Raw genomic sequence first — 16,373 nt, 5'->3', positions numbered from 1 at the left:
TCTTCCTCAATCCGAGTACCTATTGCTCCTAACTTATCAGTCAGTTCCTTCATTCGTTTCAAATGTTCAGTAATATTTTCTCCTTCTTTCATTTCACATCTGAAATATTTCTTCTTGAGAAACAACTTATTAGCAAGAGTGTCTCTTTCAAAGTGTCCTCTTAGCGTGTCCCACGCTTCTTTTGGAGTCTGACAGCTTGTTATTAGGTACAATTGAGGTGTACTTACATTCAGCACTAACACAGAAAATGCCTTCTCTTTCCGTTTTTGGAAATCTGCTCGAATCTGTGCATTAGCATCCGCTGCTAAAGTTTCCGTTTCCATGACCATGCCCCATAGTCCTTTAGCCTTCAGCAAGTGTTCAATCTGGAATTTCCATGTTGCCCAATTTTCTGGTCCGCTCAGCTTCTCGATAAACAGCTTATCTTCCATTGTGAATCCCACAATACTGTCTATGCCACACAAATTCCGTGTAAAATAGCCTTTTTAGCGACACTCTGGGCCCATAACCTATTGAAGTTGCATGTCTTTATTCACCTGTGCTTGAAACTGAAAGTAAACTGTCAAAGCCATAATACAAACAGACACTAGAGGGCAGTATTACACTTCTCTGGACCAATGTCAAATTACTAGCCTAATGTACATTACAACAACCAGCAAGGCTGCCTTGATGACCAGTTGTTACCTGGTCCAACCCTTGGCTCTTCCTTACTCAGTGTCCTGCTGCGATTCAGAGAACATCCTGTGGCTGTGAGCGGAGACATCAAAGGCATGTTTCACCAGGTGCGCCTTCTTCCACAGGATCAGCCCATGTTAAGGTTTATTTGGAGAGACATGGAGAGGGAACGGAGCCCAGACATTTACCAGTGGCGGGTGCTCCCCTTTGGGACAACATGCAGCCCCTGTTGCGCCACTTATGCCCTCCAGCGGCACATACAGAACCACGGAGAAGAGAATGAAGATGTTGTGAATTCAGTTCTGCACTCATTTTATGTTGACAACTGCCTTCAGTCCCTACCTACAGCAGCTCAAGCTAAACAGCTCATTGACAACACAAGGCAGATTCTTGCTGCTGGTGGGTTTGAGATCAGGCAGTGGGCCAACATGGACACAGACTCCTAGCTTATGGCCCTACGTCGGTTGATTTCCCGACGTGGAAAGCCATTTGAAATAATAAGTGACCAAGGCACAAATTTCAGAGGTGGAAACAGGGAGCTGCAAGAGGCCTTTGCTGCTCTGGAACCGTCTCTTCAAGAGAAACTGAGTGAACAGAGTATCACTTTCCGCTTCAATCCCCCACAGTCTCCACACTTTGGTGGCGCCTGGGAACGAGAGATTCGATCTGTCAAAGCTGCACTCCAGGTCGTCCTACAGGGTCAGATCGTGGCAGAGGAAGTGCTCCTCACAGTGCTCATCGAAGTGGAGGGAATCCTTAATTCAAAGCCGCTTGGCTATGTGTCATCCGACATCGCAGATGAGGATCCCATTACTCCAAATCTGCTGCTCATGGGGCAGCGAGATGCCTCTCTCCCTCAGGCAGCATATGGACCAGGAGAGCTTCTCGGCAGACGTAGATGGAGACACAGCCAAGTCATCGCCGACCAATTCTGGACTCAGTTCACCCAGCGTTACATCCCAAGCCTGCAGCAACGTCAGAAGTGGCAGCAGTCCACTCCAGATCTGACAGTGGGGCAAGTGGTAATGGTTGTAGACTCACAGCCGCCACGTGCTCTTTGGCCTGTGGGCAGAGTCAAACAGGTGACGCCAAGCCCTGATGGGAGGATCAGGGTGGCAGACGTGGCTATAGAGAAGCACACCTATCGCCGCTCCGTCGCCAAACTCGTCATCCTGCCTGAGATGCCTAACAGGGACTTTTACGGGATCCTAATGTGCTGTGCACATTAGGGGGCGGCTGTATAAAATTCCATGTGACCCCTAGCCAGAATTACAAGTGGTCTCAACCATGTGGCGCAATTTCGCAACGTGCACTTGCTGTTCAGTGGAAGCAAGGAGACTGATGGCGATCGGACTGTCACTATTGTGTTATAACCGCATAACTGTTATAGTGTTGGCCGAGTCTGTGTGTTGTGGACATGCGTGTGCGTGCATGAAAAATGTAAGTGCATGTAGTCTTATCCAGTTGAGTGGTTGAGTGTTCAGGAAGTTTATGTCCGCAATTACCCCGCTAACTCCGTAAATGAGGTTAGTTAGCCATAGCAGCTAGCCTTGCCATGCGGAGCACTTGGCAGCCCAGCCTGTATTAATGTATAACGCTATCACCCATTAAGTGCAGGGCTAATGTAAGCATTATTATGTACACTACAGTTATTATATAGACTCGTGTGCATTCCTGTACTTTGTTATGTGTGTATGTTATAATAGTTAGGCCTCGTGTAAAAGCATATGTCGGTGCTATGCTGTTGCGGCCTTTGGCCAATAGAGGGCAGCATAGGCCAGCCAATTGTGCCTTTTCTGAATGTAGATGACAACTGTATCATCCCTCTACATTACCTGTTTACTGATTTCTGCTTCATCTTTATGTTACAGAGACCACACACACACACATTTACACACAAACCCACACGAAAGAACACATCCTGTATAACACGCTAACCCCTACTAAACCTACATCAATGTTCAGTTCATCACCCTGCGATAAAGTCTGTTAAAGTTGGAACTGCCTGTGGACAGCCGTTCTTCCTCACAAGTCGTTCGACCCCTTCTTACAGAGGATAGGAAATCAAGCTGCAGCACAACCAAAACTTTGCACGCACCGTGTCCTCCACAATATTTTTATTTTAAATAACTTTCTTATCATGTGACTCCAAGTCCATACAAGATAGAAAAGCTAAACTGGAAAAACAAGTCCTCTTTTAATGTAATATAAATATTTGTATTGGGTGGGTTAACACATTACAGAATAAATCAAAAGAACAAGCTTACTGAAAGCTTCCTGTTGAAAACAGGAAAGGTCATTCTTTGTGATTGTAAATTCACAAATAAAACTAATTTTTTTAACATAGGGAAGGTTGGCAGACTATTTCCTTCGAATTGTCAAATCTGTGCATACCAAATACGGATATTTCTTAAATTCTAAAGTAAATCCTTAATTTTAATGATTAATATCCCCTTGATGTGTACATTCAATTGTTTCAAAACAAACATCTTTTATCCTAAAAAATATAAATGTTTTTAAAGGCAGTGACAGCCTGAAAAAGGGCTATCCCATTTAGAAGCTGTGAATTAATTAATCTGGTATTTCCATAAACTGTTTGTTTGTTTATTGTTTTATTGACATATGCACTAACAAATGGTTCTGATTTGCACATGTAGTCAAAGGTCAGAAAGTTGAAAACATTTGCATTTAAAAATTCTCATTCAGTACAGATGGGTGCACTTAGATCTGTACCTTGATAAGATACGTGTGACTTTTCAAAGTGAGACACAATATTCTAAGTAGTCATACGTGGCTTTTATGTGTAATTACTATTTTGTACATGAAGATTGCGGTCATTCTCTTGGGTCTGGCTTTGCTTGTGTAATTTTTATGTAGGAGCACAACACATTTTTCACTGCAGTGGTAAAAAACACAAAACTGAGTTCTAAACAGAGTTTTCAGATTTTCCACTGCAGAAACAAAAAGTTCAAAACCAACCTGACACCGACAAGTCTCTCGAACACGTCAAAATGTCACATGAATTTAAAAAAGTCTAACGTAGGCCTTATACTGTTTCTCAGAGGAAACTCACCACCAGTGTCTCTGAAGTATTAACATTCAATATACAGTGCAACTAGGTTAGAATACATTTTAGACATTTGACAACTTCATATATTTATGATTATTTAATTATTTATTATAATATAATTAGGTTTTATCTTACTTTTCATCTTCTTCAACTGCGTTCATGTACAGTATGCACGATGTACAGCAAGACAAATGCGTCGTATTTGTTAACCTACTTGTGGCTTTTACATATTTGAGTTATTTGCACTTCTGATTGCTGCCATTAACTTAACGTGTTTTTTTTTAAATGTACTTTTTGAGTTGCACCTGGATGTTGTATGTAGGAGCAGCTGCAGACAGAGTTTCCACTGCAGAGGGAAAAAGAAACCTGACACAACAGAACTCACACAGGCCAAATGTTGGTGTGAATATAAGGCAGATCATAGTTAAGCCTCATTCATTTTTAACACTTTTGTGATTTCAAATGTGTTTCTCAGAAGGAATTAACTGCTTATTTTATCTATGAAGTCTTAACATTCAATTCACAGTTCAAATATATTAAAAACTAGTTATGATATATTACAGCAACACTGGAACATACAATAGTTAAATATATAATTTTTTCTTTATGGTGACAATATATAATATGTGTTTTACAATTTAAAAAATGTGTAAAATAACCCGTAAATAGCTTCTCTGTTGGTTTTTGAAAGCATTTTGTTCATTGAGAAACTAAAGGAACAACTCTCAATGTATAAGACAAACCACAAAATCACTTTAACAATAAATTCAACTTTATTGACAGTAAAAAGTTTTGAGAATATCAAGGGGCACGCATTTGTAACGGCAAGAACATCTTGGAAAGCAACATGACTTGTTAAAATAATGAGGCAGTTTTACATCTTTAACTTTGAGGTAAAGTGTTTTGTCATGTTACTTCTTTCACAAAATATCGTATAACATTGAAAAGTCCACACAAGGAGACAAAACCCATGCCTCATTTTCACTTCTTGAAATTACTTCACATTTTCAAAAATAATTTGCAATTCAGGGAAAAGCAGAAAATGACAAGCACACATGCTATATTCCATTCACACACATTTATCTATTTATCAAACCAAGTGCATTTTTAGGTTACTTTTTTCTCGAACAGTTTCAAGTATATTTTTGCCTGCAATCGAAGGAAATTAAGTTAAACTATGAAGCAGCAAACCAACAATAACAAGTAAGAATACTGAGTTTGGTCTCATTCATGTTCCCAATATTAACATTATCAGATAACTCACCATACTGTAGCAATAAGGTATTTGGGTGCTATAAAGAAGCAGGAGGTAACATTTCATGGACTTGAGGAATATGCTGGATAAGATTTGGAATATAGCTGATTAAATACACCAAGGCTAAAACAAACAACACTAAATAGATAATCACAAGTGATAACCAAACTGATTTGTTAATCTTTAAATATTAATTAAATTAATTAATTTGTTAATTCATCACATTATGCAAACTGTTTAAATTCTCAGCCTTACCTGCTGAGGGCAAAACCACAAAATAATTGTTGTAGTTTAACTGATTTTTTAATTCTCAGACACACGTTGCAGCAAACTTGAGTGTAGACCGCAGAACCGCTGTGGGATTCTGTAGAATTTCGGCTCCGTTAAAAATATACTGGTGTTGCAAATTAAATGATCAATTATTGTGATTATTATGCAGTTTATCACTGCAGTAGAACAATCACACAAAAAACAGCCATCAAGTGCTTAGGCAAGGATGTTCATAAGCAGGGAACCTAAAAGTGCAAACCTGTAAAAGCACTCTGGGCCATCTCATGACAAGGCTCCTGGTCTGATCTGCACCAGTATTCTAAGGCTCACTTTAAAATCCAAAAACATGTTTTTAACCTGAGCCCTGAAGGCCCTACATGTTATCAAGTTCATTTCCCCTCATGATAGTCTCACTGCGTTGTCTCACTGTGAAGCATTGAGGTGACTTCACACATGCTGTAAACAATGTTTTCCCACAGCAACACACTACTGTAAGAGTTAAGGCAATCCATTTCTGTGCTTTGTCTGTGACAAAAGCTCTTCCTAAACCCAGAGTTACAAAGCTCTCAGTGCATATTAGGCCTACCTGACAGGCGACACGAAGTACCCTCCTCAACCACAAAACAAAGCTCTTAGTGCATTCTTAGCGTACCAAATAGAATTAATAAAATGTACATGCCATGCTTTCCTTAACATCCTGTGCACATGACCTTTAAAAAGGTGCTAACTAAATCACTTAGCAAAAGATGGCTAGTCAAGTTTTTTGAGCACCACTTCCCCTCCTTTCTTTTTAGTTGAGAGGAAATCCCCAAAGAAGGCACTTATGAAGCAAAACCAGTTGTTTTGCCAGATGATTTGATATGGGAGTGCAATCAATCATAGTATGTTTTGCCTCCACTGAACCTTAAATGATGCGGTAAAAATATTTTTTTACTCACTTTAGTTGAATAAATATTCTCACAATAAAACCATGTATCCTTCTACCTACACTAGGGATTTAAAGCAACTGATCTGGTGCAGAACAAACAGGAGCCTACAATTTTAAGCGCAACAGTCACCTCTGCTCATCTGACCACTATCCCCTCTCCTCAGTCCACCTGATGCTCTCCACGGCTGATGTGAGACGAGAACTCGTAGCGGTCCTGGCTGCGGTGGCCACATATGTTGCATTCGAAGGGCTGGCGGAAGCCGTGGCAACCCATGTGGATGGTGAACATGACATGGTCAAGGAAGAGGATGCGACAGTGCTGGCAGTTGAAGGAGCTCACAGCCCGGCCATCCCTGTCTAACACCTGCACATTCCCCCTGGAAGAAAGGGGTGAGACAGGGTTCCTCTTTGCTATGGTGGGGGGAACAGGACACGCTCTCTCCCACTCCAAGTCTTTGGCCCGCCTGGGACTGGAAGTGGGATGGTTGCTGGGCAGTGCTGGGGTCTGGTAGTGGAGGTGGTGGTTGTTGGAGGTACTTGTCGGGGCTGTAGCCCTTGTGCTCTGCTCTTCTGCTGTGCTCTCTGTGTCTGTAGAGTCGGGGCAGCCATTGGGCGAGGCAGTGTGGCTAGGGGCTGAGCGTTGGTCGTCACGGCCTTCACCTATCTCATGCCCAGCAAGGCCAAGAGACACTGCCACCAGCCCTCCCCCACCACGTGCTCTGGGGCCTTGAGGATTCACGTTGCTTTTGATTGAGCCCATAACCGTGCGTAGCTCCGACAGGAAGGCAGGATGGAGCTGAGACAGTTCAGGCCGCTCAAGGTGATCCCCTTTACCCCTGCCGCCTTGGAGATGTGAACCAGTAAACCCAACAAGGTCCCCTGCACGCTGAGAGCTCATAATGTCCCCTTCTTTCTCAGAGCCGGAGGACAATTCATAAGGTGCTTCAGGTAGGTCAAGGTGCATGTGCTTTTCACCTGTGAAAAGGAATATCAATAATCACCTACTATTTCCTGCCTCGTGGTGGATGCCTTGAGTTTGTTTGAGATTGTCATGATTAGCATTTCTATTCTTGAGGTACAGAAAACTCATTTTTTGGAAGGTCACAGTGACCTTTGACCTTTTGTCAAGAAAAATATAATCAAATCATCCTTCAGTGGAAGTGAATGTTCTTGTGTCAAATAATGAAAATAAAACCCTGAGTGCTTTCCTGTGATTTTGCATTCTTGAGAATGGGAAAAAATGGATGAAAACCATGACAAAGGGATTGACAACACAACGCTGTTGCAGAGGCATTATAACGATTAACATTGATTCTGACTTGTCACTGCAGGACAACTGTTGACATTAGACAAAGACCCAGTCCATATTATTAATGTTCTTTATCAAGCTAAAAACAGATCAATACAACCATATAATTGATATTTTAAACAAGGAATATGCATGCATAGTAGGTTAAACACTTACAATTCTGACAAACATGGATTGTCTTTATAAAAATAAACTCACCCAAAAACTTCTGTGGCGTTGACCTCTTACGTTTGGTGATGCTGATAGCCAGTCTATCCACAAACTGGACTTTTTCATTGGATGGCTGGAGCAGAGGTTTTGTTACTGTCTCCATATTTACTGACTCTTCACCTTAAAACAGAAAATCCATAGTCATCAATATACCAAATAACTCATGTGCATAAATATGTTCAACTTTCTTTATTCAATCTTTTTACATTTACAATCATGCAGGAACGTAGAAGTTTGTTGCTGAGTTTCATGATTTTCTGATATGTTACCCTGTGCTGTCTCTGCGCTGACTGATGTCTGGTGCTCCAAACTCTTCAGATAACTATGGCAGCGCTCTAGATGTTCATCCAGTGTGCTCTGTTGTTTGTAGCTGCGACTACAGTAGCCGCACTTGAAAGGTTTGCCCACTGTTGGAGAAGAGGCTGCAATTCAGAAAATTCAGATAATATATTAAATCAGAGCTGTGGATAGCTCAGTGATTAGAGCTAGCAGCACATATGCGGTCTCCACTGCCAAGTATGCGGGTTCAACTCACTATCAGGCAATGTCCTTCCAAAAACCTTAGACGAAGGAAACTGTTGATCAAACCTAATATGCTGGGAAATAGTTTGTAAATCACTATAGTGGTGATGGTTATTATAGTTTTTGTTGGAGGGGATTTTTGCAAAGAAAAACTTATTTATGGCCAGGTATGAGACAATGGATTTCCCCGCTAATTGGCAATTCCTGAAATCGTTTTATATTGCCCGCCACTGACGACAGAAGACGCCTCGCCTTTCACCGCAACGTTTCCTCTTAGAAATCCGTCGGAAATACTGACTCTTTTCTTCGAAAATGAACCTGAAAACTGAGTATATCCACCAAACAAGACCTACTGTAGCGTAGAGTGTGTCAACATAAAAAAAAGATTTCCTGTTTTCAAAACTGTTAAATGTCATATATAGTCATGTGTTTTACAGTATATTCTGGTGAAGATGACCTAATTCCTATTTACTTCACCGAAGGGGGCTGTTCTAATGAATCCCCGTTACACCCTTTAAAGCCTTCATCATATAAAGGTAATAATTATGTTATGGAACAACCTGCATCCATCAGGTTCACTAAATAATTATGTACATGAAAAAGCTCTTTATGCTTTTGTGTGACGATAGGAACTGTTGTATGGCACCTAAAGATCACTTTACCTGCATGTGTGCGCAGATGACCAGCCAGGGCATCTCTCCGGCGACAAGCGTAGTTGCAGACGTGACATTTAAAAGGCTTCTCTCCTGAATGCAACTTGATGTGACGCAACAAGTTCCCCTTCTGGGTGAAGGAAGCTCCACACTGGTTACACTGGAATGGCCTCTCGCCTATGATCACATGGATTAATAGACAGAGGATTTAATGACATTGAAGGTAATATTTTGTCGGTAAAATGTACTTGGCAAGTCCTCACCTGTGTGGCTACGTTTGTGCACCATCAGCACGTTGGGTCCAATGCAGATCATCCCACACACCTCACACTGGAGCTTCCCATTGGGGAGCCTTATAGGTCCTGGTGAAGCAGTATTTGGAATGGCCATATCATTGTAAATGCTCCCTCCTTCTTTTCCAGCCCCAGCGTACTCTGCGCTCCCTTCTTCCATGGGGTCCCCTCTGTCATCCCTCCTGATATCGTCCCTCACAGCCTCTCTGCTCTCCGGCTGTGGAGCACCTGGAGACTCATCATCGCTGCACAACTCGACCTTAATGGAGTTTCCTGTTTAGAGGTTAAGGGAAAATACACACATTTACTTTCAAAATGTTAATTTCATATAGACTATGGAGCCACAATGAAAACAAAGGTATAAAAACTGACCACTAAGGGAGCGGTGTGGTGAGGACTGCTGACTGTTTGGAGATCTCGCTGAAGGGCCCTGGGACCCGGCATAAAAATCCTGTTCCGTTGATGACTCTCCTCCGTTACCTGAAACACAAATATGCCCATGTTATTAAGATAAACATTAAAGATTGTTGACTGTACCCCACAAATATAAAATGTCTTCTTTACATATAAATGTACCTGGTGCATATGAGCGTCCATTGCAGTCATCAGCATTCATTCTCTCACCAGATGCCTTCAGAAATAGGATAACATTTTTTTTAAATATGACTATTTTCTCATTCATAATGAACTTTTTTAGGGAATTAATTTCTCAAAAGTTAATCACATATAAATAGCATATATCTCCTTGACTGATTACCATATAAGATATACTTACCAGCTCTTTGTTGTAACAAGAATAAGAATAGCAAAGATATAGCTCTTAGTTCACTGTAATGAATAAATACAGTAAACTTCTGCCTATGTATCAAGTAGATTCTTCCACGCCGTGGCCAGTAAATAGATATGAGAGGTCTCACATTTATACAGACTTAAAGTTTTAGAGGAGGAGTTAAAACTCCTTGGGTGGAAAAATTAGCTGGAACATCTTAAACCTCATTGACTCAAGGAGGAACCTTTATTTATAGAACAGCACAAGCAATGTCCAGAGAATACGGATAGGTAAGAATATTATATTATGACATTATAACAGGATACTATAAACAGATTTTTACAAATCCAAGTTAGAAAGCTGTATGTTCCTTAACCAGGGTGCATAGATGTATTTGCAAAACCAGGCTTATGTTTGCTATATTCAGTACTTGTATGGCTTCTCAAATATTATGATTTTCTTGGAGAATACATGTTATATTTATTTTTGTAGTTCTTTTTGAATAATTGTTCCTGATATTCTGTCCACCCCCTCTGCATACATGTAATAGGATAACAATTAATATATTTATTTTTTTATTCTAGCTTACATGGTGCAGTTACTGCAAGTAGTATGCCAACTAACACATTTTCAACACTGGCGGTGTTGAGTTACAAGGTTTTCAGACAGAAAACGTGGATTTTTGTTACCACAGTTAAGGTGAAGCTTGGTTTATTTTCATGTTCAAAAAGATTGACAGAAAAAAAAATCCGATGTACAATGCTGCACCTTTTGCTCAAATGGATGACAACAACAATGGACAGATGAGACTATGGAGCGGGAAGGGGGGAGGGGGGCGGAGACAACGGATCGCAGGGAAAATTAATATCCTGGCATTGGCCGTGCATGGGGAGCAACAGGCAGCCCGGAGACGCGCCAGTCACACCAGGGCACGGCGATTAAAAAAATAAAGGGGGTGGGGGGACGCGCACCAGCGACGACCCTTGTCTGACAGTCCTTTCTGTGCGACTGTGCCATAAAACATATTGCCTTACATGTTCAAATAACTATCATGCTTCTTCAGCCATGTAAGCGTGGCTACTTGTTTTAGCTGCTCGGTGGATTCGCTCCGTTATTGTATGACACCAATCAGCTCATGGACGGTCGAGACAGCGGCTAGACAGCACGGCAATTTGTTGCAGGAGTTACCCTGGTCCAAATTGTCCGCATGAAGGCGGCTGTCATCCAACATCGAGCACGTCAAACCGGCCAGGGCTATACAATGTTTCTCATGAGCCGTTGCTATGGCACCCGACCACACGACAAATGGCATTCACCCAACCAACTATTCAAAAACATGCCGCACTTCCACATCAAAACCGACCGATGGTCTTACCGAGCGCCGTGGTGAAGTCCACAAGCCTTCACCTTACCTGGCGACCGATCGGTGTTTTCCTTTTTTAATTGTCTGTATGGCTGTTTGTTTTCCCAGGCGACGACAGCATCTCCGGGATTTTTTTTTTTTTTTTTTTTTTTTTTACCTGGGAATCCCAAACAACTTCCGGGCCCATGCTGGGATACAGACCGAATAATTGTACAACAGAGCTCTTGATTCAGTGATCGCCGAATGCATCGATGCATGTCAGCTCCGGGTACAGGTGCTAAAAATGTCATGTTATGTTTGCCATGACAAGAACTAATAGGCAGACTTATTTGAGCTAATGTGCATTCATTTTTGTTTGGATAAAGACATACTGGCTACTCGGAGGTAATTTTACCTGCTACATGTTTTGAAGTTATTCAAAACAAATGCTGACAGTTTATGATCAAGGCTTCTTCCGGAAATGCGAAAGGATGGAGTAGGTGTTTTTTTTTAAAGTTATTTGTCTTTTTGGCGTATGTCTTTATACTATCATAAAATGAACATTACTTGAATACTATTTTAAGTATTAATGCTCTAACATGACAGGATTTGTAAGCAACTAGGGTGTGTTATGTAAGCGTGTAATAGCAAGAAAGCACACAAGTGAAACAAGTACAATTGTTGTGATAAAATAGTTTATGGGAATATGACATCTGTAACAACACAAGGTGGCAGTAAAGTGCTGCTTGAGACTTACTCTGCCAAGTAACCCATCTGACAGCTGTGAAAGGCTGTGTAAGTCTCTGTGTATGTTTTTAATTTATGCTCAATACAGAATATAAACAATGACTGAAAAACAATGTCATCAAGTCTGATTTTAGAGAGGCCTGTCGGTGAGGAATGTAGGGAAACTATTTGAATCGACGAGGTTTGTGCCGTTGTAAAAGAACCTCATAAGCCTCATTGATCTTCACAAACATGGCCTCAGCATCCTTGCTTGGGTTATGGTCTGGATGCCATGTCCTGGCCAGTTCCCTATAGCTGCGACTTATGTCTTCTATGGAGGCCTCTACTTCCAATGACAAGACCTGCAAAACAAATATATCCACAAACACAGTTTTCCGATTATGACTTTATTTAAAAATGCTTAGACTGATGCGCAGTATACACCTTAAGGCATATATGTTACTTAGCCTTTTCAGAGGTATATGTTTACTCACCCGCAGTGCTTCTTTTTCTTTCTCTGTGTATTCTTTGAGAAGTATTTCCAGTACCCTCCTCCAAGCATCTTCATAGTAACCCCCTCCAGTGATTACACACAAGAGCCGATATGGCATTAAAAGAATGTACTCAAACACATTTCGGAGCCAAGGCAGGAACCAGAAAAGATCCAGCAGTGCTGCTACACAGTCAGACAGGTAGTACAGTGTGGCTGTGGTGTTATGGAAAATACAGTAACCCAGCGGAGCAGAGAAGGCCAGCCAGGCCAGACCAAGCCTGTAAATCCGTGGACCTAAATGAAAGACACAAAAAAATGACATTATTGTGACTCTTAAAGGTTTGATGAGGATCAGTGAAAGTAACAGTAAAACTCATGCTGTTATCTTGTGAGGTATTCTAACCTAGTTTCTGTGTGCTCCCTGGTGGCGGTCGATGTTTGTGCCTGCGGTGAGATGCAGCAGTAACACTGGCGGCCAGGCTTATAGGGAGAGGCGATAAGTTGCTGCCATAGAATATTGAGGAGGTTATGAGACAAGTAGTCAAAGTTTTCCGGAGATCGGAAGACTGCTGGCCGATACATGACACCAGATGTACCCCTGCACCCACAGATAAAGGCAGGACAATCAAGTAGAAGAAACTGAGGGAGTTCAATCCAATCAGAGCCACTGTGCCGAAATAGATCCCAACAAACATCTGTCCCAAAAATCTGACTGGGCTTACAGGTGGTAGGACCATAGTGGGACGTGTTTTTCTGTCTTTTTCTGCATCTTGATTGGCCTCGCCAACATATGCAGGAATACGTATAACCTCTCTGACCCACCCAAACCCGAATCCTCCAAGGGTGAGCATCCATAACAGAGCATGGCTGTCTCTTCCTAAATATAAATGGTGAAGGCCCAAAGGCCCACCCATTGCCCACAGGACATAGGTTACGATGACACTTTTTGCCATCCTGTGGCCTTGGTGGATCACTTCCTGTTCAGTTCAATATAAGTCCTCGTTCATGAGTACCTGCAAATGAATAAGGAAAGAGTTAAATCTCCATTTATAAAACATTTTATTTCACACTTTTAACAACTCAAAACCACATCATAGAAAACCCAACATAGCAATCCCGGAACAACACCAGACAAAACAAAGACATGTAATAAGAAGTAAAATATATGACGATTGACTAATGCCATCAATGCAAATAAAAGCAAATAGACATTAACAACATAACCAATAAACTAAGCTAAATCCAAACAAGTACATAACATTTTTAATCAATTTGTCACATTACTTCTTTGCTACGTACTGCTGATCACATTATGCTATTTATCACATCATTCATTTAGATCCCATGTGCTCACATCAATTATATGTATTTGACCTTTTTCACAAGTAATTGTTATCTATTTCAGTGTGTTTTCTCTATGGTGTGTGTGCTCCTGGTATAACAGCAAAGTGATTTTAATCTCTTTCCTGGTTAAATAATATATTATATAAGAGAGATTTATCTTAGCTCATGATGAGCATTGTCGTTTTATGCCATTACGTGATTGAACATTTTGCAGGCTGTAACTGACTATGTTATTAAATCCGTTTTTTCATAGAAAACACATGACATGTTGTGCAAAAGGTCAGAATTGAACAAATGCCCCAACCTTTTTTATTAGAACAATCCACAGTTATTCCAAAGGATATATCAGTCTGACCCTTCAATGTATTTATTAAAAAAGGGAGTTTGTATTTTGTTTAGTTAATAAAAACAAGGTGACTTACTTAATCCATGATTTTTAAATCCTTATCCCCTTGAATCCTTTCCTGTTCTTTCAGTGGTTGAAGTTGTTGCATGTGATTGCAACAGTTGGACTTTGTATCATGACAATCAAATTACGCTGCAGCTTCATCCGCAGTTAGGTGATTGGTCATCTGAACTGATAAGGTAAAGAAAAGGTCTAAAGAGGACACCTGTAAGAGGAAGGACACTGATTTAAAGTATCTTGAGTTTTTCTGTACACAAAAATTCTGCCGAACAATTTTTCAATTCAAATCTAAATGTTGCTTTATGATCTCAGAACACAGGAAAAAAGTGTATCCCATGATCCTTGCAAAACATTGGGCAGATATTTGTCAAGATTGCTTTTGTTGTGTGCACGACTACCCAATGTTCTACCAAAAGCAGAAGATTGGCAACATTAAATGTCATGTTACATAACTTGCTGATACACAGCGTATATATATATATATATGTAAGTTAAGGGTTCATAGAGAAATTAAAAGCTGATCAAAACTCATGGTGAACTTCTTATGGCCGAAAGCAATATTGCAACAACAACAAAATCCCCTGCATTAAAAGTATCCCCTACCTCCTTTGACAAAAATGTAAGAAACCTGGAAAGACTATCCTTGCAAAACCTTTTTTTCACCTGTTCTTCAGGATTGACAACAATTGAGATTAAGATATGGACTTTGAAAAAGGATCAACAGATCCCATCTCAAATTCTTTGGGACTTGTACTTTACTTGAGTATTTAAATGTTTTTCTTCTTTGGACTTTTACTTCCCTACCATTCAGTGGTAAATGTTTACTTTTACTCCACTACAGTAATGTAATACTTTTTGTGACTTTGCAGATTATGGATAATGGTTTGGTACACTTGAAATAATGGTGTGATATATAATCAACCCTTAAGTAAGACTTTAGTTAAACCTGGAGTAAATTGACATGCCTACTACTACTGCATTAAACAAAATTAAAACATGCTACACCTTTACCAGCTGTGATAACACTTTAATGCATCAATAATTAGATATTTTTCTAAGATATTATTCTGAAATTGACCAATCTGCATAGCAAATACTTTTAGTTTTGGTGCTTTAAGTATATTTACATGCAAGAACTTTTCTACTTTTATTTGAGCAAGTATTTTAAATAATTGTACTTACTTACTTACACTGTTGTAGTTTTACTTTTACTTAAGTACAAGATTGGGGTACTTCTCCAAACCTCTGATAAACAGTAGCCATGTGCACATCCCAAAATGAAGACAAATAAAATCGGTATCTGTGCTATTGGAATAATGTATCCACACCTTTGTATATGAATAGCATAAGTCTACCTTAGAAAACTCACTGCTCCTTAGTTTTAGTTTCTACCTCTCAATAACAATTAACATTTTGCATAACAGCCACTTAACACAAATGTAATTTATAGATATATATACATATACATACATACACACACACAACACACACACACACACACACACACACACACACACACACACACACACACACACACACACACACACACACACACACACACACACACACACACACACACACACACACACACACACACACACACGTCAATATTTATGTTGCTGTAGTATGTTGGTCTTTTATAGAACAGTGTAACTTATGTAGAACATTTTATATTAAGTATTCTTTGTGGTTCATCTCCTTTCTACTGTATGTATATACACTGTTCCCCATAAAGTTGGAATAAAATATGTTTTACCTCTTCTCATGGAATGATTGTGATGATTTGATTTATTGTTGATAGATAAAGTGTATATCTAAGATCTTTATAGGAATAAAAGAGGAATGTGTCTGAAAAAATATATGGGCAGTGTAATTGACTAGTTGTGCAATAACAATTGATGTGCAATATATCAACATAAATATACCATTATCAATAACTGTGCAATATTTACCTGGCTGCTACAGTATATCTCCTTCAGGATGTGTATTTTGTAAATTGTGTGTTTTTCTTTATCTTAATATTTTTTTTTAAATGCATATTTTCTTTTGTAAAGCTGTCTTTGGCTCTGTTGCTGCTGTAGCAAATTTATATTACCCCTCTGTGGGAC

At 40.1% G+C, this 16,373-nt stretch overlaps 2 protein-coding genes across 3 annotated transcripts; both read right to left on the bottom strand.

Moving 5' to 3' along the window:
- Positions 1-4,495: 4,495 nt before the first annotated feature.
- Positions 4,496-11,443, bottom strand: ikzf4 (IKAROS family zinc finger 4). Of its 2 annotated transcripts, none has more exons than XM_063900226.1 (8): positions 11,330-11,443; positions 9,762-9,816; positions 9,558-9,665; positions 9,156-9,458; positions 8,902-9,069; positions 7,987-8,139; positions 7,706-7,837; positions 4,496-7,173 (listed from the first exon to the last, which is right to left on the bottom strand). In XM_063900226.1, exons 2-8 carry the CDS (start codon positions 9,799-9,801, stop codon positions 6,359-6,361), a joined length of 1,719 nt encoding a protein of 572 aa, XP_063756296.1. In that variant the 5' UTR covers positions 9,802-9,816; positions 11,330-11,443; the 3' UTR covers positions 4,496-6,358. The 2 variants fall into 2 exon arrangements, with proteins under 2 accessions (XP_063756296.1, XP_063756234.1); XM_063900164.1 differs by lacking the exon at positions 11,330-11,443 and adding an exon at positions 9,961-10,070.
- A 526-nt stretch (positions 11,444-11,969) lies between these two features.
- On the bottom strand, positions 11,970-14,473 carry dnajc22 (DnaJ (Hsp40) homolog, subfamily C, member 22). Its single transcript, XM_063888263.1, has 4 exons — positions 14,282-14,473; positions 12,919-13,528; positions 12,517-12,809; positions 11,970-12,384 (listed from the first exon to the last, which is right to left on the bottom strand). Exons 2-4 carry the CDS (start codon positions 13,466-13,468, stop codon positions 12,208-12,210), a joined length of 1,020 nt encoding a protein of 339 aa, XP_063744333.1. The 5' UTR covers positions 13,469-13,528; positions 14,282-14,473; the 3' UTR covers positions 11,970-12,207.
- Positions 14,474-16,373: the final 1,900 nt, after the last annotated feature.

Source organism: Eleginops maclovinus, chromosome 1 (assembly GCF_036324505.1).
Source record: "Eleginops maclovinus isolate JMC-PN-2008 ecotype Puerto Natales chromosome 1, JC_Emac_rtc_rv5, whole genome shotgun sequence".
NCBI lineage: Eukaryota > Metazoa > Chordata > Actinopteri > Perciformes > Eleginopidae > Eleginops > Eleginops maclovinus.
The sequence above is the reverse complement of the archived record's forward strand: the minus strand, read 5'-3'. Positions and strand labels throughout refer to the sequence as shown.